This window comes from Ovis aries, chromosome 2 (genome assembly GCF_016772045.2).
Source record: "Ovis aries strain OAR_USU_Benz2616 breed Rambouillet chromosome 2, ARS-UI_Ramb_v3.0, whole genome shotgun sequence".
Classification (NCBI taxonomy): Eukaryota; Metazoa; Chordata; class Mammalia; order Artiodactyla; family Bovidae; genus Ovis; species Ovis aries.
In genome coordinates, this window is record NC_056055.1 from 2032113 (window position 1) to 2053895 (window position 21783).

Genomic DNA, 21783 nt, shown 5'->3' on the forward strand with positions numbered 1-21783 from the left:
CGCTGGTGCAGTCATGTCTGAAGGCCTGACCGGGGCAGGTGCTTGCAGGCTCACGCCCATGGCAGGAAGCTTCATCCATGTCGTGAGGCATCCACGGGAGATCTAGCTGCTGGGTCTGCTGGGCAGGAGTGGTCCAGCCCGAAGCCACAGTAGCTCTTGTTACAGCTACATCTCTGTTAGGCTGTCTTCTCTCTCCCTCTGCCTCATTATCTCTCTGTGCTGCACATTTTTACTTTAAAAACTTATTTGCAGAAATAATTGGAACAGTGTCATTCCAGGTCACGGTCACTTTAACACAGCTTCAGAGTGTGGGATGGTTCGGACCACCCAGGGGTCTCTAGGAGAGTGGGTCATGATGACCCCGTGGCTGGCGGGCCCTGAGCCAGCGCTTTTGTCTGTGGTTCGTCCTCTCTGCTCCCAGCAGCCACCACCCCTAAACCAAAGTGGCCCCAGACATCGGGCTCTTGTCTTTCTATTTCCTTTCTTTCCTGGACTGTGCTAACCCCTCACCATCTTGTTATGTTGCGGAGGTGTGTTTTTCAGCTTGTCAAGTTTTCCTTGTTTTTAAGAGGACACGCTGATCAGGGTTCCTTTAGTCCACGGTTCCCAGCGCCGAGGTCTTCTCACCCTTTTTCTTGGTGTGTGTTTGTTGTGAATCTGTGGGTGACGGTGTCGTTCAGCCCATGGAAGGCACTTTTCATTGCCTTCTAACTCAGCGGTTGCTGATGAGAAATCAGCCATCATCTTTCGCTTCTGGAAAGTGATGTTTTATCCTTTCTAGCTTTTTGAGATGCGCGGCTTGAGTCTGGGTGCTGTGCTTTAAACGGTGTGTCTACGTGCGGCTTTCCTGGCTCTCCCCGCGTCCGGGATGGCGGCGGCGCCGGCTGGGGGGAGTTCTTAGCCAGCCTCTTTGGACGGCTCTCTGCCTTGTCTTCCTGCTCTGCTTCCGGTATCCGAGTGGGTGTGGGCGGGCCTGTTTCATTGCCTCAGACCTCCTCTTTCTCATCTCTCTCTCTCTTTCAACTTTGTGCTGTAATCTAGGCACTCTCTTCACATAGATCTTCTGATTAATTTTTCTGCCTCTGTGTCCTATCCTATCAAACCTGTTCATTGAATTTTAAATCTCTAATTTTTCATTTCCAAACACGCTATCTGGTTTTTCCTCAGAGCTTCCATTTCATTCTCTTGGGTCTCTCAGTCCTGCGTGAGTTTTCAGGTTTGCCTTTTGTTGAGGTCTTGTCCTGTGATCTGCACCTGCAGTCCCAGTATTTGAAACTTGCCTCTGTCTTCTCTTATTTCATCGGGTTTATTCTTGTGGTCCTTGCTAGCCTTGTTAGTTTACTTACGTTTTGAGTGCAAATGACTCCTTTTCCATGGAATTTGTGTTTTGAGGAGATCCTTTGAGGCCCGAGATAAAAGTGAGATGTTCTGGAGGGGATTTCCGTTTTCTCCTCCCAAATGCCCGGGATGCTCCCTATACAAAGGGCCCTCCAAATTGTCAGTGTCTTGAGTTTTTCAGGGCCACCCAGATAGAGGTATTTTGTGAGTTAGCTGGCTTGCAATCTGAGTTCTTAGTGGCATCTGCAAATGGGCAGACTTGACATCCTGTTGCTTTTGAAGAAAAATCACAGACATCATAGTTGCTAAGAGGTAGCATTTGGGTTGAAGCTTCCCAGGTGGTGGAGTGGTAAAGAACCCACCTGCTCAGTCAGGAGACGCAGGAGGCCTCTCATTTGGTGGAGAGACTTTCAGGGCTTATTGAAAATGTTTCGGATTCATGGCAGAAATATTGAGGAAGACGTTGAGGTGTTTCTCTTCCTGGATTCTTAAGGTCGATGATTATGTTCTGTAGGGAAGGGAAGGGGATCCAGTTCACTGAGCAGGAAGGGGAGGAGGGGTTCCCACGTGGTGGAGACCCTCTGTTATTTTGCATTGTCCGTGTACCGTCACTGCTACCGAATGGATGGGAGGGGTTTGCATACAGAGTTCAACACGGAGAGGCATTTGGATTTCGCTTCTTCGCTACCTTTTAGATCAATGAAGTATGAAATCGGAACCCAGATGTTGGTGAATAAAGCTCTGAAAACTGTTTGGGCTTAATTTACGTTGGTATCAGTGAGCTAGCACTTGTCGGAATGTATATTCTGAACTTACTGAGCCGTTGAGTGGTTAAAATTAATTTCCACCAGCAAATAAGCTTCTAATTGTGCTGCCAGGGGATGAACTTTGAAGTGCAACCTGATGATATATGAACCGCCCCGGAGGTCTTCTCATAATAACGGCTGTGAAACGGTACATTGAGAAGACAAGCAGCGTAAAATCTACCCAAATCCAGTCATCATTCAAACAGTTCCTACACTTTCCGGAATAAATTAATTTGAGATGAGAAATAGAATTTTTTCTCTATAAAACAAAATATTGTAGGCTAATAATTACTTAAAAGATAAATGTCCCATAAAGCCTGGAATTAATGGTTTGTGGAGAAAGTTGTATTCACAATAAAATGTAGATCACGGCATTGTGTGTGTTTGTGTATGTATGTGTGCATGTGGCACACATATGTGCACGCGTGTATGTGTGCACGTGTGTATGTCTCTGTGCATGTATGTGTGTCTGCATACGTATGTGTGAACACACGCATGTGTGTGTGTGTGTGTGTGTTTGGGGAGACCCCAAAGAATCTGAATTATGGTAGGAGTTTTTCCTGTTTCCCTTAGGAGTCTGTCGTTGAGATAAAAAGTGAACGTGCTGTTAAACTCGGGCAGCTCCGTGGTACCCCGTCTCCGCGAGTCTCCTAACCCCAACTTGCTCCTGAGCACTCGCAGGGGATGGGGAGGGGGGAAGAGCGTGTGCAGAGGCCAGCCTGCCAGGGGAGGAGGAGCGTGGTCTCCGGGCTGGGAGACCTGGGCTGGACAGGGTCCTGGCTCTCCCCGTGTGGTGGCACTTAGCCGGTTGAACAGCCTCGCTGAGACTCAGCCTCCTCATCGGAACAGGGCTCACTGATGTCTACTCCAGGGCGGGTCGTGAGGACGCAGTGGACACGGCACTTGGAAGTGCCTGGCGTGGGCCTCATGGTGGGCTTCTGCCTCGCTCTTGTGCTCCAGAAGCAGCAGGGGGGCGCCTTGCACACGAGCATCTAGGCTCTGCTTCAGGCTCCTGCTCCCCAACCCCCCACACCCCCAGGGAAACCCAGGTCCTTCCAGAAGCCTCCTCCAGGCGCCTGGCTTAATGGCCCGGGCCCGCCGGCTCTCCGAGGAATCACTTGTCCCCTCTTTCCATTCTGTCTCGATGCTCTTCAGCAGACAATGTGGAGACAATAAATAGCATTCTGTGGCTGTGCAATCTTTTTATGCCTTGATTTTCCCATATTTATTTTTACCTTTTGTTTTCCATTTCATGATAATAAGTTGTGCCATTTGGGGGATTAATGTTCATCATCAAATATGTAATTTGGGGATTCAGCCCTAAAATGCCTATTTGGAGACAAGTAGAAGTCCAAATACAAGTGTGCGTGGAAGGGACCTACAAGCCAAGGGTGGTGAGTTGAAGATGTACAGTCTCTTCAGTTCACAGTTTTCAAAGGTTTGAACTGACTGCAACATTTTATAATGGAGGTGTTCATGTAATATGAAATTTTGGTTTCCATTTAAAAACAGAGGATTTTATTGTTTAAAAGGACTGAGTTTTTAGTTGCCTGCATTTCCATAGGAAAACATTGCCAGGAGTTACGCACCCCATCCATCTCAGAGGGACCCTCACTCCTCTAGCCGCAGACCCCACCATTCCCTAACACCACCCTTTGCAAGCATCACCTTTCACTTGCCTCCATAGGCGTCTGAGCTTGTGACTCCTGACTGCATAGTAAGTGCTTAAAAATGTCTTTTCCTTCCATCCACCAACTCTTAGTCAATCTTTCTCTGACTGGCTAAAACCATTGTCAAAAACAATCTCAAATACATAAAGAATTTTTTAAATCAGAAGGAAGCCTTAACTAACATATACATTTTAATGTTTTCTTTTTTTATCATTAAGAACGTCTGTTCTATCTATGAGGCATATGGAAGACTCTTCAAAAGTCCTCAGGTTGTTAACAGTTGTACCTGTGGGGCTCATACACGTTTGATTCCTGTGGCTCTTTCCAGTGTTCAGGTTTTGGCAGGATGGGGTCCAGGACGACATTCCGTGAGACATGCGGGACAGTGCAGGCGTGAGGGAGCTGGGCGGGGCGTCTGGATCTCTGCCCTGACTTTGGCCGGTAGTGGACCCTGGACGAGCCACGAGTGACCCTGTAAAGTTTTCCTCTTTGAGTCCTTCCCAAGGTTCCTCTGTGATTAATCATGTCGTGTGAGGGAAATCAATGCCACTTGAGGACAGTTTTCCCGAGTGGTGCCAACGATGGCATCACCAACTGTGGACGTTTTCCTGCTATGACATTGCTGTCGTATGTTGACATGGGCGTGTACGGTGCTCTAGATTTTAGTTTTAAGTTGGTATGCAGTGGGATATTGTGATGCCGAAGGCGAGACACCTCCAAAGAGGCTCAAATTTTCAATCTAAATATCTACCTTCTAACTAGGTTTTTCTTTCTTCTTTTGCAGTTATATTAATATAGTTCCCAGAAAACCTGCAAAGATGAGGAAGTTGAAGGAAGTAAGTACTCACTGCCAGCTACTAAAGATGGGATAAAGCGGATGACTTGGTGAAAATGGAAACGTCAGTATGGAGTAATTGAAGTTTCGTAGAAACAGCCTTTTGTAGGGAATGCCTACAGAGGCAGGCTGCTCTTTAAGCCAGAAGTCACTGGGACAGCTTGTTCTGTTTGTCTGAGCACCTCAGTCACTAAGGTGGTGGACGTGGGCGAGAATGTTCTAAGACCGCCCTTAGGCAGAGAGCGGGTCCGTCCACCCAGTTAATGAGATGCAATGTGCTGCCATTCATTAAGCCTTTTAACTCCTCTTTTGTTTCGGGGATTTGGAAAGACAGGTGTCAGGAAAAGTTATTTCGAGTCGCATGATGTTGAAGCTCATTATAATCTTAAATTTAAAGATTTGCTCTATGTTCCCAACATTTTTGTGCTTGAAAGACATTTGAAAGGTCTACAAGATGGAACCATCCATCACTCTATTCACATCACTTGGGTCTTAGCAAACAGAAAAACAAACCGTATTTTAAAAGAGTAAGTTAAAAGAGATCCATCTTTTTAATGAGCGACAAAAATCACCAACTTTGAGCAAGATAGCCCGATGCTTTTTAGAGTGCAAGATGATTTTTACTTTTTTATCTTATGAATGGGCTTTCGTGGAGTATTTCACAGGTGAGCTGTTTTTTGAGTATCTGCTTCTACACATGGTAATTTTGCTATTAAGTCCTCTCCTCTGTAGAAAGGAGATGAGAGTGTGTTAGACAAGGTGTAACACGAAGATTGCATGATGAAATATATGTAGCGTACCAGCATTAAATGTGTCGGTTCTCATCCTCCATGTCCTCTAAATGTCCTTGAACCCCAGCCAGGGTTCCAGTCAAGGACAGTCCAGCGGTGCTCGGTTTGCCCCCAGGCACCAGCCTGCAGACATGTTTAGCATTACTTGCCCACCTTAGACTGTCTCTTGCCAGGGACAGGAGGAAAAGTTCCTGACCAGAAAGCAATTAGCTGCTGCTGCTGCTAAGTCGCCTCAGTCGTGTCCGCCTCTGCGACCCCATAGACGGCAGCCTACCAGGCTCCCCCGTCCCTGGGATTCTCCAGGCAAGAACACTGGAGTGGGGTGCCATTGCCTTCCCCAAAGCAATTGGCAGTCAGCGAATTTCAGAGCTGCCTTAGTAAAGAGAGAGGAAATGTGTATGGTCATCTTTAACCCCTAGGTCCCTGCATCTCCCTCTCCAGGCGGCAGGGAGTAGGATTAAACACCAGTTCTGAAGAGGACCCCTCGACGGTAACTGTTCAAATTTGAGTCTATGTTTATCCATTGTACACTGCAATGATTTAAAAACATTAGACTTGATTACAGGCAACATTTAGCATTTTAGGACAGGAAGGAGAATTCCTAGAGTATCTCATCAAAGCTCCCTGTTTTCTGACTGAGGATGCTGTGATGGGAGACGTTCGGACAAGCCTGTGTGAAATGTGGGTACTGCCCCGTCTTCTCCAGGTTGGGCCTAGATTCCCAGGGCCCTCACACCAAGGTTGTGGCTGCCCAAGGAGCTTTGTAATTGTTCTTTTGAAATTTGCACTCTTTCATTTTTTAAAAAAATCTGATTTTAAAATCATTCTTGCTGAGAAAAGTGTCAAAATTGCCGTGCAGAAAGGCTCAATGAGGAAAGCGGAAACCACCCATGATCCCACCGCCCAGAGATCAGCACTGTGTGTGTGTTGTCACGTTTGTTTCCAGCGGCCTTTCTCTGCACAAGTAGCAAATACCTAGCTGTCTCCCCTCACAGACACACGTGTGTGTACAATATGTGTGTGTGTGTATTTAAAGAGATGCAGTCCGCCAGCACACACTGTTTTCTTTTTACTAGTTAGGTATCGTGATAGTTTGCCTTGGTAAAGGATCTCCTGCAACATGGGTTTTAGTGGCTGCAAAATGTTCCATCATGTGAGTCTGTCATAATTATCTAACCCACCCCCTGTCAACCGACCTCCCATCCTTTTGCGTTTCCATTATTGTAACCTGGCTCTGGGATGGCCCCCGACAGAGCCGTCATGATTGTGTGTAAGGAGGAGGAGTTACGCGCACAATTTTAGCCTCTTTAATGTTGACTTCCGGCACGTCTCTAAGAGCACATGCTGGTTCCAGGGCACATGTGACGGTATTCCCATGAGAATGCCCCCACCCCCGCCCTGGGGTACTGCGGGGCTGAGCCGTGTCCTGTGCAGTGGGGAGGCCTGGAGGTGCTTGACGGTCACCCCTGGCCCCCGCTCCTTCAGTGGAAGACATCACCCCCTGAAAGTGGCTCGTGATTATTGCTGTTTGCTGTGTAAATCCTTGTCTTGGTGGGACTGTAGTGTTTTCACAGCCTCTGTGAGGTAGCTTTGCAAGTGAACGTGGTGTCGAAAGCTCCCCACACCTGGTCAGAAGTCGAGGCCATGGGCTCCCCTCCTGTGCCCACTCCAGCCAGCTCACTCAGTGCACAGGCTGGGCCTTAAGCATGTTTATGGCAGCGTTGATTATTATTATTTTTGTAATTTCAAAAACCTGGGAACCACGTGAATGTCCGTCAATAGAGAAATGGTTGAATGGTTTATGACATCATACTAGGATTAGATCTATAGGTGTGGATCTGAAATAATACCTCTTAGAGTGTTGTGGGGATTGAGACAGTGATGGGCCTATTGTAAGCACTCAGGAAATCATTGAAATTATTACTCATGATATCTTTAAGCTGGAATAGCTCACCCTATCTGAATTTGAAACCCATGAATGTCTACCAATTTGAACACCAGTGCAAACTGTTAAAAACACTAAGTATACTATGCTGTAAGTTTTGGCCAAGTCCAAATATTCAGGGTTTATATGTTTTACTAAATTACTCTGCCTTATTTTGTGATACAGTAACCCAGAGTAGGAGTGCCTAGCTTTTTGTAGAGTATTCTTTCACAGAATTTACATTCTGGTCAAAATATTAAATTAGTGTGAAAATTGCAGAAGTTTCTTAAGAGATCTTAGTTTAGCAAAAAAATTTGCTTAAAATTAATTAGAATATCACAGTAGTACATTTCCTATAACCATAGAAATGGCGTGTGCTTCAGTGTGCTGAGTCTGGAATTGCATTTCATTCAGTGGAGGCGCGAGGAAAATTAGACTCCAAATAGTGCTCTTGGGATCTTGAGTTTTGATGATGATGTCGTTTATTTAATGAGAATGTCATCGGTGTCCGATTTTTAAAAAGACTTTTTAAATAAACATTAAAAATACTGTCATTTGTGTGTTTTGGCTCTGCAGGGCCTTCGTGGCTGAGCGGGCTTTCCCCAGCTGTGCCTGGTGGGCTGCTCCCTAGTGTTGGGGCGAGGGCGTCTCTTGCTGTGCACTGCCCGCTCTGGGGCCCACAGGCTTCACGAACTGTAGTTCGTGGGCTCCAGAGCTTGGCCTCCATAGCTGTACATCTTCCTCCAAACCCCGTTGTTATTTTGTGTTCCCTTTTTCAAAGAACGGAGTTGTACACCCACTTCCTGAAACCAGAGACTTAGGCGCTGTTCTTAGTTTTCCCATCTCCCAGCTGCCCAGGCCCCATCCCTCCCCTCGCCCCTCAAGCCCGTTCAGTTAGTCCTCCGAGTCTTGCTGACGGCCCGGAGCTGCTCCTGGGAGTCCCGTGCCTTCCGCTGGCCTTCCGGCAGGCTGCGCTTCCCTTTCCAACTTGATCACCTCGGTTCCCTGGTGCAGACACTTCCAGGCCTGCCTCCTTGCTCCCGGGGGGTGGTGTCTACTCTGCTAACCGTGACCTGGCCCTTGCTTTCTCTTATCAGCCCCGCCTCTCACCACCCCTCCCTCTGAGTCCAGGATCTTGTCTAGCACTTTCTGTCTCCCAGAGACCTTGTACCCACGAGGGTGTGTCCAGAGTCCTCTAGCCAGGGTGCTGCATACATGCTGCTCCCCCAGCCTCATTCAACATTTCTTCCCACCCTCGACGGACTGGCTCCTTCCTGTAGTTTGGCTCTCAGCCTGGGTGCCGCTTCCTCCAGGAAGCCTGCTTTGTGTCGCTGTGAGGAGGGGGTGCACCCATCTGTGCCCCATGCTGGCCCCCACGGAGCCCTCACCACAGAGCTGCGTGTGCTGGTCCCCTTGTTGCCAGACTGCCGCTTCAGTGGCCTGGGTCCCCACGGGCCCAGCACTTCCCAGGCAGGGGTGATGCTCGCGCTTGCATCTCTATCATTTAGCACAGTTCCTCCTGTGGTGCGTCCTCCACAAATAGGGCTTAAGTAAATGAATGGAGCCGTGGCCGAGGGCCTTGCGGAGTCTGCAGCCCAGCAGAATTTGGACCAGGTACTGTCCCTGGGTCGGTTTTACTTGACGCCCCGCTTCTGAGTAAAGACTTCAGGGATGGCCAGCAAGCAGGCTGCCTGAGTCAGTAGCCACCTCATGCTTTCTGATGCTTTCTCTGATTGCGGACTCAGCAAATCTGGAGTCATTCAGGGCCCCAGTTCCAGCTGGTAAGTCCATTCGTCAGCGGGCAGCCGAAGTCCTCAGATACGCAGATGACACCACCCTTACGGCAGAAAGTGAAGAACTAAAGAGCCTCTTCAGGAAAGTGAAAGAGGAGAGTGAAAGCTGGCTTAAAGCTCAATGTTCAGAAAACTCAGATCATGGCATCTGGTCCCATCACTTCACGGCAAATAGATGGGGAAACAGTGACAGACTTTATTTTTGGGGAGCTCCAGAATCATTGCAGATGGTGACTGCAGCCATGAAATTAAAAGACGCTTACTCCTTGGAAGAAAAGCTATGACCAACCTAGACAGCATATTAAAAAGCAGAGACATTACTTTGCCAACAAAGATCCGTCTTAGTCAAGGCTATGGTTTTTCCAGTAGTCGTGTATGAATGCGAGAATTGGACTATAAAGAAAGCTGAGTGCCGAAGATTGATGCTTTTTAACTGTGGTGTTGCAGAAGACTCTTGAGAGTCCCTTGGACTGCAAAAAGATCCAACCAGTACATCCTAAAGAAAATCAGTCCTGAATATTCTTTAGAAGGACTGACGCTGAAGCTGAAACTCCAATACTTTGGCCACCTGATGAGAAGAATTGACTCATGGGAACTGACTCAGAAGAATTGACTCAGGGAAAAGACCCTGATGCTGGGAAAGATTGAAGGCGGAAGGAGAAGGGGACAACAGAGGATGAAATGGCTGGATGGCATCACCGACTCAATGGACATGAGTTTGTGTAAACTCCAGGAGTTGGTGATGGACAGGGAGGCCTGGCATGCTACAGTCCATGAGGTTGCAAAGAGTTGGACATGACTGAGCAACTGAACTGAACTGAACTGAGCTGAGCTGAGCTGAGCTGAGCTGAAGTTCGTCCTCCAGGGGAGCGTGACCATGGGTCACCCATGGGGCTTTTTGTTTGATGTTTGGCATGAAGAAGGCTGTCAGGGTGTTCACGGAGGGTTGTCGGAGCAGGATGGGGCCGCGGAGAGAAGGGACTTCAGGGCAACAAGACAAATAAGATCCGCTGCTGTGGCCCGGGCCCTTAGCTCTGAACTTCAGGTGCTTTCTGAGCACTGGACAATGCGTTCACTCACTTTGTGTTACTGGTATCTCGAGCAAACCTATGTCAATGCACTCCTTTTTTTTTAAACTTTTTTTTTGCCTAATATATATATTTTTATTTGTATTTGTATTTGAAATACAATAATGTGTTAGTTTCAAGTGTGATTGAAAAAGCGATTTGGTCATGCATATTTTAAAATTATATTTTATTATAGATTATTACAAGGAATGGATATTGTTCCCTGTGTTATATGGTAAATCCTTGTTGCTTATCTATTGTACGTGTAGCAGCTTGCACTGGTTAATCCCCATCTCCTCATTTATCCCCCACTTTCTCTGTTGGTAACCATAAGTTTGCTTGTTATGTCTGTGAGTCTGTTTCTGTTCTGTATATAGATTCACTTGTAGTTTTTTCAGATTTGACTTATAAATATATCATGAAATTTTCATCTTTTTCTGTCTGACTTACTGTACACGCACTGCCCTGATCTGCATTGCATACGCAGACAGAGAAACAGGCTTAGGGAAGCGAGAAAAACTGAGCAAGCTCACACGGTGATAAAGAGCTGGAAAAAGTCCTGGAGTCATGGATGACTCAACCAAGGCTTCTAAGTGCTCTATCAACATAGGTTCAAGTGCCCGTTTTGCTAAAACCTATAATAAAGTATTTTTGATGGTGTGTTATGGCCAGGACACTTAATAGCTGTGTGTTCTTGGAAAGATTGCATAACCTCTGATTCTTTGTCACCTGGTTGTTTTGAGGGTCAGACACGAATGCTTATAAAGGTCCGAGTGCAGCGCCTGGTGGAGAAGGCAGTGGCACCCGCTCCGGCACTCTTGCCTGGAAAATCCCATGGACAGAGGAGCCTGGTGGGCTGCAGTCCATGGGGTCGCGAAGAGTCGGACACGACTGAGCGACTTCCCTTTCACTTTTCGCTTTCATGCATTGGAGAAGGAAATGGCAACCCACTCCAGTGTTCTTGCCTGGAGAATCCCATGGACGGTGGGAGCCTGGAGGGAGGCCGTCTATGGGGTCGCACACGACTGAGGCGACTTAGCAGCAGCAGCAGCAGTGCCTGGCGCACAGTAGGCATCAGCAAACCATCCACGCTGCTTTGGCCGCCTCGAGTGTCTTCCATCGAGGACACAGATCTGGTTTAATGACCCTGGTTAGTCACTCAGTCGTGTCTGACTCTTTGCAACCCCTTGGACTGTAGCCCTCCAGGCTCCTCCGTCCATGGGATTCTCCAGGCAGAATACTGGAGTGGATTGCCATTTCCTTCTCCAGGGGATCTTCCTCCCAACCCAGGGATTGAACCCAGGTCTCCTGCACGGCAGGCAGATTCTTTACTGTCTGAGCCACCACCTCCAATAAGGAGCTCTAAAACCCACTGGGTCCTGCCTCTTGGGGCAGATGATTGACACAAGTCTTGAAACTGTCACCACCAACAGACAACAGAAAAGCATGTTTGCCTGACACTTGTTAGGAGATTATTGTACGGAATACAGGGGGAAAGGTCCAGAATCATATATTTAATGGCTGGAGCCATTGAATCAGGCAGGTGATATTGGAGTTAATGAATCATTAACACATAGAAAAGCAATCGGTTCATTGTTTCCATAATTTTATGCAGTCAAGCAGAGAGCTGTATACGAGTATACATAATTTTAAAAATCTGTTTCATTTTGGCTGGGCTCTTAGTCGCTCGCTGGCTTTTCTCCAGCTGTGCCTTGAGGGCTTCTCGTCGTGGTGTCCTCTCTGGTGGAGCACCGGCTCTAGGGCATGCTGGGTTCAGCCGCTGCCACTCCCAGACTCCGCCAGCACGGAGCACAGCTTCCCTGGTCCCCTCTGGGGTTTGTTCTGTTAGTGGGGCTGCCCCACCTTTGCTTAGATTTTGGGCTGATGCTGTGGGTCATATCGGTGTTCAACAAGCATTTGTTAGCTTGACCTGGGTTCTGGGCTTCCTTTGTCTCCTTGCAGATCAAACCGGTGGTGCACTGTGGCATGAGCGTGCCTTCCAGGTGGCAGACGTTCCATCGCACATCCCGACAAATAAAGTGAGTCCAGTGGGTGCAGGGGCCCAGGCCCCTTAAAGACGGTAGCCTCCCTGCTCTGCCTTTCTCCTCGTCCTCCCCCTGCTCACCCTGACGTCTCTTCTGTCTTCCCAGAACCTTCTGTTCGATTCCACCTTGCAGGTGCCACGTGTTCTCTCAAGAACCTTGATTTTGGAGAAGCAATGCCATTGCCCCACTGCAGTTCCCGGGTCACGTGGGGGCAGGAACATGCAATTTAGTCTCCGTTTTTTTCATTTATTTTGCAGTCTAGTCATTGCAGCTGCTGGATGGTGATCAGAAATGTGGAAGTTCTGTTCCCAGTGAAACTTAAAAAACAAACAGAAAATAGTTATGATGGCTTTCAGAGTTTCCAATGTTTGAGCAAGGAAGGTAGTTTTGAGCCTCCCTGCTGAACTGGGCGGAAAAGGCAATGGCACCCCGCTCCAGTACTCTTGCCTGGAAAATCCCGTGTATGGAGGAGCCTGGTGGGCTGCAGTCCATGGGGTCGCTAGAGTTGGACGCGACTGAGCGACTTCACTTTCACTTTTCACTTTCATGCATTAGAGAAGGAAATGGCAACCCACTGCAGTGTTCTTGCCTGGAGAATCCCAGGGACGGGGGAGCCTGGTGGGAGGCCGTCTATGGGGTCGCACAGAGTCGGACACGACTGAGGTGACTTAGTAGCAGCAGCTGAACCGGGAGCTGGGGTAGCCAGAGTGGAGGCTATTGAGGGTGAGTTCTGTAGCAGCCAGATGCCAGAGAAGAAGCTGATGCACCTCCCCTCTCTCCTGGTCCTGCTCCCGATGGAAGGAATTCCAGTGATTTTACAGGTCCTGCCTCCCCATCAGAGAGGCCCCAGCTCGGGTTGGTCCCAGCCTTGAGTAGCCGAGGCTCCACTTTCCAGCTGGTTGTCCTTCCTGCCCCTGCTGACCAGCCAAGCGCTGGGGCCCTGGACACAGGGAAGCCCCTGCGGAACCAGTGGAGCCCCCGATGGAGACAGCCCAGGGTATCATGAGCAAATGCGACCTGCTGGTTAGCGAAGCTGCTCCTTCACTCACCCTTGAAAACCCATCCATCGTTTCTCCAGGATACTTTTCCTTAGCCTTCTGCAAGGGAGCCACTCACCCAGCCAGGATCTTTCCACTGTGTCTTTTATTCATCTGAGAACTGTTTTGAAATAACAAAAAACAGTATTTCTAAATTTCGTGAAAGACATCTCTTTCTGAAGAATGGATAGAAACCTGAGGGAACATTGCTGGCTTACGGGTCCTTCCCAGCAAAGACATGTTTCCCTAGATGTTTATGTATTTTTTTGTCCTGACACAAGTTTCCAGTGGTTCTCACTTCCTTTTCCAGACTGTTTTTTCCTATTATAAATCAGTTATTCCTAGAAACTCCACTGGATGGACGAAAAACCAACCAAATGCAGGGCCTTTTCTACCATGTTCGCATGGAGACCTTGTAACTTAAAACCAAACAGATAATAGTTAAGATGGTTTTTCAGAGTTCTCAGTGTTCGAGAGAGAAAGGTGTTTTGACCTTTCCTCACCATCACCATCATCACCACCACCACGACCGTTACCACCACCACCATCACCACCACCACCACCACCGTCACCACCACCATCACCACCACCATCACCACCATCACCACCACCACCATCACCACCACCACCACCATTATCACCACCATCATCACCATCACCATTATCACCACCATCATCATCACCACCATCACCACCACCACCATCACCACCACCACCACCACCATCACCACCATCATCACCATCACCATTATCACCACCATCACCACCATCACCATCACCACCGCCATCACCACCACCACCATCACCATTACCACCACCATCACCATCACCACCATCACCATCGTTATCACCATGATGATAAAATTTATTCCTGGATCCAGGTACTATTTCCTAGTTTGAAAAAACACTTCTTATTTAAAAACATTTGATGTTTTTCCTACTTTAAAAATTAATAGTAGCTGTCTGTGTTTGGAAAGACTTTTGGTGTACACCCTTTAGGAGCACCACTCGGTGGGAATGTTGCTGCCAATCTTCAATGTAGTAGTAACATCATAGATGAGTTGTGATGCAGCTTGTACAGAACATCCTTTCAAGGTTTGTTGTGGGGCAACATTTAAACATGGGAAAAGGTGGACTCTGGAGTTTGCAGGCCTCTTGCCACAGAGCCTTAATGAGAAAATGGATTCTCTTTATTGGGTGCAAGCCTGTTAAATTTAAAGTTACATTTACCCTGAAAAAAAAAATAGAGATGTATTTCTCCAGTTTTAAATTACTTGTGTTTGGATGTGGCTCAGCAGGAAAGAACCCTCCTGCCTATGCAAGAGATGTGGGTTTGATCCCTGGGTCGGGAGGATGCCCTGGAGAAAGAAGTGCCACCCACTGCATAGTTCTTGCCTGGGAAATCCCGTGGTCAGAGGAGCCTGGCAGGCGACAGTCTATGAGGTTGCAAAAGAGTCAGACATGACTTAGCGACTAAACAGCAATATTGTTCCATCGTGCCTGTGTACCACGTCTTCTTTATCCATCCCTCTGCTGATGGACGTCTAGGTCGCTTCCACGTCCTGGCTGTTGTGAATGGTGCTGCAGTGAGCATTGGGGTGCATGCATCTGTTTGCATCACGGTTTTCTCTGGGTATGTGCCCAGTAGTGGGATTGCTGGGTCATGTGGAAATCCGATTTTTAGTTTTTTAAGAAACCTCCATACTGGTCTCTCCTAGTGGCTGTACCAATTTTCGCTCCCACCAACATTGTAGGAGAATTCTGTTTTGACAGAGGCATAGTTTTTGAAGAACAGAGTGTAGCCGTGCCCAGTGGCGCATGCTCTCTCCTATGAGGCTGAGTCCCTGCCATTTGTGCCCCCTTGTCCGAGCTCAGGGCTCTGTGTGGTTTCCGTGGTTCTGTAAGTGTGTGTGTTTCCTGAAAGCCCAGTGTTCTCCCCCAGAGCGTGAGGCGCTAACGAAATCTTTCCCTTTATCCTTGCAGTGTTTTCACAAATGGAAGATTATTTATTCCACCTGTGAAGATCATTATACCCAAATTCCGCCTGATGGAGTGGAACAGCGTGCTGGCCACGGTCGGGGAGAAGGTCTTCCCTCTGGGAGGCGTTAGAAAGTAAGACTGTGTCCTGTCCTGGGGACCCAGGAAATGGGGGGTTTCGGTGAGAACTTGTAGCCAGCACCAGCGAGGTCTAACATGAGGCTCGTGAACTCTGGTTTTAATTCTTCGGGCAGGCAGTATTTCTGTAGTCCTCGGGCCATACTTATTTTTAACCAATTTTGTTCATTCACTCAACAAAGTTTAGTGAGTGTCCCTCTCCCACGAGGTGTGGTGAACACGGCTACCCAGGTAGGTGTGTCCCGTGACCCCACTCTGTCCCTGGGGCCCCCGCACCCCTGCAGGTGGCCTGCAGTTAGAGTTGGGCAGAAGTCAGGGGGCTGACCGGCCCATCAGTGGGAGTGGAGTCCTTGGATGGAGGAGGCCGCGGTGGCTGCACCTGGGTCACGCCGGGGAGACACTGAGCTTCCCAAGGTCTGTCTCATCCTCTGGGAGATTGGAAATAAGAACAGTACCTGCTTCCAGGAGTTGTGATGTGGTGAAGTGCCTGAGGAGCCCTTGGTGTGTTGTAAGTGTGGGATGGGCTGGTGATACCGATTGGGAATGAGCGAGGAGTCTGGGGGAAACCGCAGACGGTCCACTGTATACAGCTGGCGTCCTTGTGGGGAGGCAGCCAGGCCTGAGGCCAGAGCAGCCTCCAGGGTCCACACCGTGCAGGCCCTGCAGGCCGGCGCCTTGCTGTCTGCAGGCTGCTGTGTGTGTGTGTGTGTGTGTGTGTGTGCATATGTGTGATCAGTGATGCACTGGGGAGGAGAGGGCTGGGGTGGCCACTGGGACAAGGTCCCGAGTGGATGGAAGGCACTGGACCTGGAGGTGGGGAAGGTAGCCCCTTGTGAGTGGGCAGGGGACAGCGAGCCGAGTGTGAGAGGAGAGGAAGCGTGAGCCTGGGCCCGAATGTGCAGTGAGACGCCTTGCAGGGCCGCTGTTTGCTCTGATGCTTGGTGGCCTGGGGTTAGGGAGGGTGCAGACGGGTGGACGGGTCTGTGGCCGAGCAGGGAAGGATCAGCCTGGGAGGGGCTCGGTGTGGAGGTGAGTCCAGGGACAGCCCAAGGTCATAGCCAGCAGCCTCAGTGTGGAGGTGTGTCCAGGTACGGCCTGAAGTCGCAGCCAGCATCCTGGTGGTCCCCGCAGGGAGGAAGGGGGCTGAAGTCATCGAGGCCAAGGGGCTGTGGCTGGAGGGGAAGGTGTGGCTGAGACAGTAGCGCAGCCTGCTCCGGCAGCAAGGGGAGGACGAGGGAGGGTAGCCTTTCCCCCGGCCCTCGTCCCCCCAGCCCCCGTCTCCCTGACCCTGCTGGAGAGCACAGTGCTGAGTGGTCCCGGCCGAGTCCTGAGGCCCCGAGGTCCGGCCGTTTCCGCTCTCAGCGTCCAAGGAGCACGGTGGGCCGCGCCTGTGACCCTGAGCCTGGTCTCGCTGCTTTCTCACTCGCTGGGGGCGCTTCCAGCTCAGCTGCCCTTTGTCTTTCCCTCTGTGACATTAATCTCCATCGTTTCTACGTGTGTTTCTTCCTTTCAGCTCCTGTTTTAGCTTCTTTGGGGATTTCTGTTGTCTGGATGATGGCACCTCTGGTTTTTATCCCCTAACTTTCGCCCTCCATGTTCTGCTCTCATTCCCTGCTTCATCCTGGGATGAAGCTCCTCTGTTTTTATCTTACAAACAGTAATTGCTTATTTCTTTTTTTTTAATTAATTTTTTTTAATTGAAGGATAATTGCTTTACAGAATTTTGCTGTTTTCTGTCAAACCTCAACATGACTCAGCCACAGGTATACACATATCCCCTCCCTTTTGAGCTTCCCTCCCATCTCCTGCCCCATCCCACACTCTAGGTTGATACAGAGCCCTTGTTTGAGTTCCTGAGCCATACAGCAGTTCCCGTTGGCTGTCTATTTTACATATGGTAATGTAAGTTTCCATGTCACTCTCTCCATGCATCTCAGCCTCCCCTCCCCCCTCCCCGTGTCTCCCCGTGTTCTCGATGTCTGTTTCTCCGTTGTTGCGCCGTGAATAATTCTTCAGTACCACCTTTCTAGATTCTGTATCTATACGTTAGGATACGGTATTTATCTTTCTCTTTCTGTCTCACTTCACTCTGTATAATAGGTTCTAGGTTCATCCACCTCATCAGAACTGACTCAAATGCGTCCCTTTTTGTGGCTGAGTAATATTCCCTTGCGTACATGCACCACCACTTCTTTATCCATTCGTGTCTATGGGCATCTAGGTGGCTTCTGTGTTCTAAGCTATCGTAAATAGCGCTGCAATGAACACTGGGATACATGTGTCTCTTTCAAGTAATTGCTTATTTCTCAGTTCCCTTATCTTATAAAGTTTTCCTTGTTCAAGCTCCTGCTCCATCTGTCTGAGCATGTCTTCCGGTGGCGTCTCCCCAGCCGTCCACCCCCAGCGCCTTGGGGTCCAGGCCCCAGAGCCCAGGCTCCTGGGGGAGGCTGTCCTCCAGGCTAAGGGAGGTCAGTCTGCCCCCGCCCTGGGCCTCTCAGTGCTGAGAGTGCCAGCCCCTCCCTGGCTTGCTGCTGGTGAGCTGTGAGCCCTCTGGGGGGATGGACACCAACTGTCCAAGGAGACAGCAGGAGGGGAAGGGAGTTCCAAGCCCTGCCTCCCACCTGGAAGCCCGGGGCTCTGCTCCCAAGGCTTCTCACTGCTCTCTCCTGTCTGGGGGTCTCCTTCTTGCCCCTCCCGGTGACCCAAGGCAGCAGGGCCAGGAGCTGCCCTGGTTGGAAACAGATGCTCAGGCCCCATCCTGGGCTCACAGGATCAGAGCTTCCGAGGCGGGGGCCCAGCCGCTGTGTGTGAGCCAGCGCCCGGGCTGGTCCCATGCTCGCTGGGGTTTGGGGGTGCGCGGTGGAGGGAGGGGTGGGTCCCGGGGGTCCCGCCCGTTCCGCGTGTCCTGCTGCCATCTCTCGCCTCCGCCCCTGTGCCCGCTGCAGCTGTGGGTGAGCACGTCCCCCACCCCGGCTCTGCGTCTCCTCCCCCGGGCGGGGTGCTTTTCCTCTGCCGCATCCCACCCATAGCAGCCAGCTGAGTGCTGTCAAGCAGCGCTCACCCCACACTTCCACCCTCCGCTCTCTCTGAGTAAGCGACGAATTCCAGGCTCGTGATTCAGTGTTCAAGCCCTGTGTCCCCGCTGTCTGCAGAGGCCCCTTCTGCTGCCTCACAGGTTTCCCTCCTTCTTCCCGTGAGGGACTCCTATGCACCCTTCAAATCCCTCTGCACATTCTCCCAGCCCAGTGAAGCCCGCAGTCGCTTGTGGTCTTTCTCTCCTCAGAGCGCTGGCACTTTGCCCTTCTCTGGTCCTACTTGTCTCTCCAGGTTTTGTACATTGCTTGACTCTGGGGAAGCAGTGACTTTCTTATCCATATTTTTATCCAAGGCAATGCCTGCCTCATTGTCTTGTGCCGAACAGATGCTCAACATTGAGTGAACTGAATGGTTTCTTATACGAATGAATGAGTGCGTTAATGCTTGCCGGAAAGAGTGCAGAATAAAAAGCAGACATATTTTAGTCTTTCAGTGCTTATAAGAAGGCGTATTGTTTTCTAATAAATGCCAGGTTTTTTCCAAGTATTGTTACACAATAGAAGCCAATTTGTATTCATTTTAGCTGTTATTAGTTAAAATTAATTGAACAACAACCTACAGCTTAAAGTGTTCTTCTCAAGGGCCTTTGAACACTTGTACATAATTAAAAATATACCTTAATTTAAAAATCTAAAAATGGAAAGCAAGCCTAATCCTGGCAGAGCCACCCCCTCAGGGCTCAGCGTGTTTGGATCACGTTTGTTCAGAGAGCATCAGTCCCGTTACTCCCCATGTGGTCCACACGCCAGTCGTGTTCTCTACTGGACGCCCCTTCTCCCCATCCCCAGCCCTGACATCACGGCTCTTAAATCTCCAGCCCATTGCTCTTTCTTTATCCGCAGACTGTTTACAATGAATGGACATCTTTTGGACAACCCTAAGGATTTGCAAGACAACCATTTTTATGTGGCTGCAGGACTGGAGGCCTTCAAGAATTTCCCTTACTGGAAGTCCCCGAAGGTGCCGAGTGAAGTCCAACAGTGAGCACTTTCTGTTCCTTTTCCCGCCTGGTGAAACCTGCCCTTTCCCTGGCACGTCCCCTCACGTGGCCAGTTCCGTTCAGGGAGTTCAGTCTCTGTGACCCCATGGACTGCAGCACGCCAGGCCTGCCTGTCCATCACCAACTCCTGGAGTTTACTCAAACTCACGTCCACCGAGTCGGTGATGCCCTCCAGCCATCTCATCCTCTGTTCAGGTATCTGCTGGTATCAGGCCAGTTCAGGTATCTGCTGTTTTGCTGAAATTTGATCTTATTTTATATGTGATGCAGTTTTGGATTTTCAGAATCTTGGGTGTGGAGGAACCTCTGCTGCTGGGGACAGTCACAGCGAGGCGAGGTCCCATGTCGAGTGTGCTGTCTTTCTCTGGGTGCCTGGGGTCACAGAGGTCAAGGGTCTAATCATGCAAGATGGAGGCGGTCCCAGGCCACTGTCGTGGTGACCCGCCCTCCACCTGACTCAGTTTGTTGTCTTAATTCGACTTGCTTTTCCTTCTGTAAAGCAGTGTGCGCCGGGGGGCAGTCTCTCCTGGTGAACAAAGCTGTGATTTTACAGTAGATCCTGGGCCTGGGCAACAGGGAGCCCCCGGAGTGTGGGTCTTTGGTCGTAGAGGAGGGGCTGGGAGGAGGGTGAGACGGCAGGGGCTGTGGTCCCATCCCCTGAGAGCGTGTGGCGACTGTCCCTCACTCCCGGGTGGCATCTGGGACAGGGCAGGCGAGCACCTGAAGAGGAGGCCCCTGCTCTGCTGTGGGCTCCAGCCTGGGGAACAGCGGCGCTCCGCTGCGCAGCTGCATCCTGCGTCCATGCTCCTGAGGACGGAGCGGGCTGCTTCTGCAGAGAGCCCTTCTCACTGTTCCCGGCCCTTGAGGTGAAGAGACAGGTGGTTTGCGTCCGTCCCCAGGGCAGAATGGTGCTTGACCCCTCCGTGAATTTCCGCGTCCCACCCAGCTTGCTTCTCAGGCTGTTTTTGTGTGAAAACCCTCCGTGCTCCGAGCTCCACAATCAGCCTGTAGATTCCGGTCCCTTCCGCCCTTTCTGAGTTGCCGCCAGATGCAGACGCCGCCCTATGGGTCTGGGGCCCTCGGGGTCATGACCCCGGACAAGCTCTGAGTGTCAGACTCCCGGTGGCGGCAGGGCGGCCCCAGGCTCCGCGGACCAACATGCTGGAGGCTTCCTGTGGGACAGAAGGTCCAAGCTGTGTGCCGATCCAGCTCTTCACATTTGGCCCCAAAGGAAATGGAGGGGGACTGGGCTTGGGGCTGGATTTTGGCCCCAGTTGTGCTGATCAGTTGGGGGCGTTTGTACAACCTCGTGTCCGGAGCCCGGGTTCTCCACCAGCCCAGGGAGAGCTTTGTACACCCTCGTGTCCGGAGCCCGGGCTCTCCACCAGCCCAGGGGGAGCAGGAACGCTCGCTCTGCCCATCCTCTAGGGCTGTGTGAAGAAACAGCGTTTGCAAACGTGATTAAACAACTGTCAAAAATGTTCAAATGTTAGGGTTCCCATTCCCCCTGCCCTGAGAGCGTATAAAGGCTTTAGGGCAGAAAGGAAAGGAAAGTGAAGTCGCTCAGTTGTGTCCGACTCTTTGCAACCCATGGACTGTAGTCTACCAGGCTCCTCTGTCCATAGGATTTTCTAGGCAATAGTACTGGAGTGGATTGCCATTTCCTTCTCCAGCAGATCTTCCTGACCCAGGGATGGAACCCAGGTCTCCCACATTGTAGACAGACGCTTTACCGTCTCAGCCACCAGGGAAGTTTAGGGCAGAAGGTGCCTATAAATGTGCTGCCCTTGGGTCAACCTTGGGTCAACCACTACCCACCCCGGGAGGGCAGTGCTTTCTCTCCCTGGAAGCTGATGCTGTTGGGAGGCTGTGTCCTCTGGGACAGTTAGCTCCTTCCTCGTGGCGGTCAGTGTCTCCTGAGGCTGAGGCAGCGGTCAACATTTTTATTCAGATGTTTTTGGTGAGCTTTAAACATTTCAAGCTTGATTCTCTTTTGTTTTTCAGAAAGTACACAGACATGGAGAAGCATTCACGAAGAAAGAAAAAAGTAAGTGCTTCTTAACAAAGGACAGAGGACAGCTGTAATCACCCCCGGGGGGCTCTTCAGTGTATCAGTCTGTTCTCTTCTGAGTCAGGCTGCCAGCCCTTGGGTTTGCTCTCCTGGTGGGGTGCTTTCCTCCTCCAAAAGATCCTGGTGTCCTTTGGCATCAAAAAAGACGCAGGACAGGCTAGCTCCACTCCTTTCTAACGAGCTTCTGAGCACAGG

General features: G+C 50.2%; 1 protein-coding gene across 1 annotated transcript in view; it reads left to right on the forward strand.

Annotated features, from left to right (window-relative positions):
• Positions 1-21783, forward strand: part of DCDC2C (doublecortin domain containing 2C) — a 51502-nt gene that overhangs the window by 2765 nt on the left and 26954 nt on the right. Inside the window, exons 2-6 of the mRNA XM_027964045.3 lie at positions 4599-4650; positions 12187-12263; positions 15290-15418; positions 19360-19497; positions 21522-21564. Of these exons, the coding sequence (XP_027819846.1) occupies positions 4599-4650; positions 12187-12263; positions 15290-15418; positions 19360-19497; positions 21522-21564 (439 nt within the window). The remainder of the gene's footprint in view (positions 1-4598; positions 4651-12186; positions 12264-15289; positions 15419-19359; positions 19498-21521; positions 21565-21783) is intronic.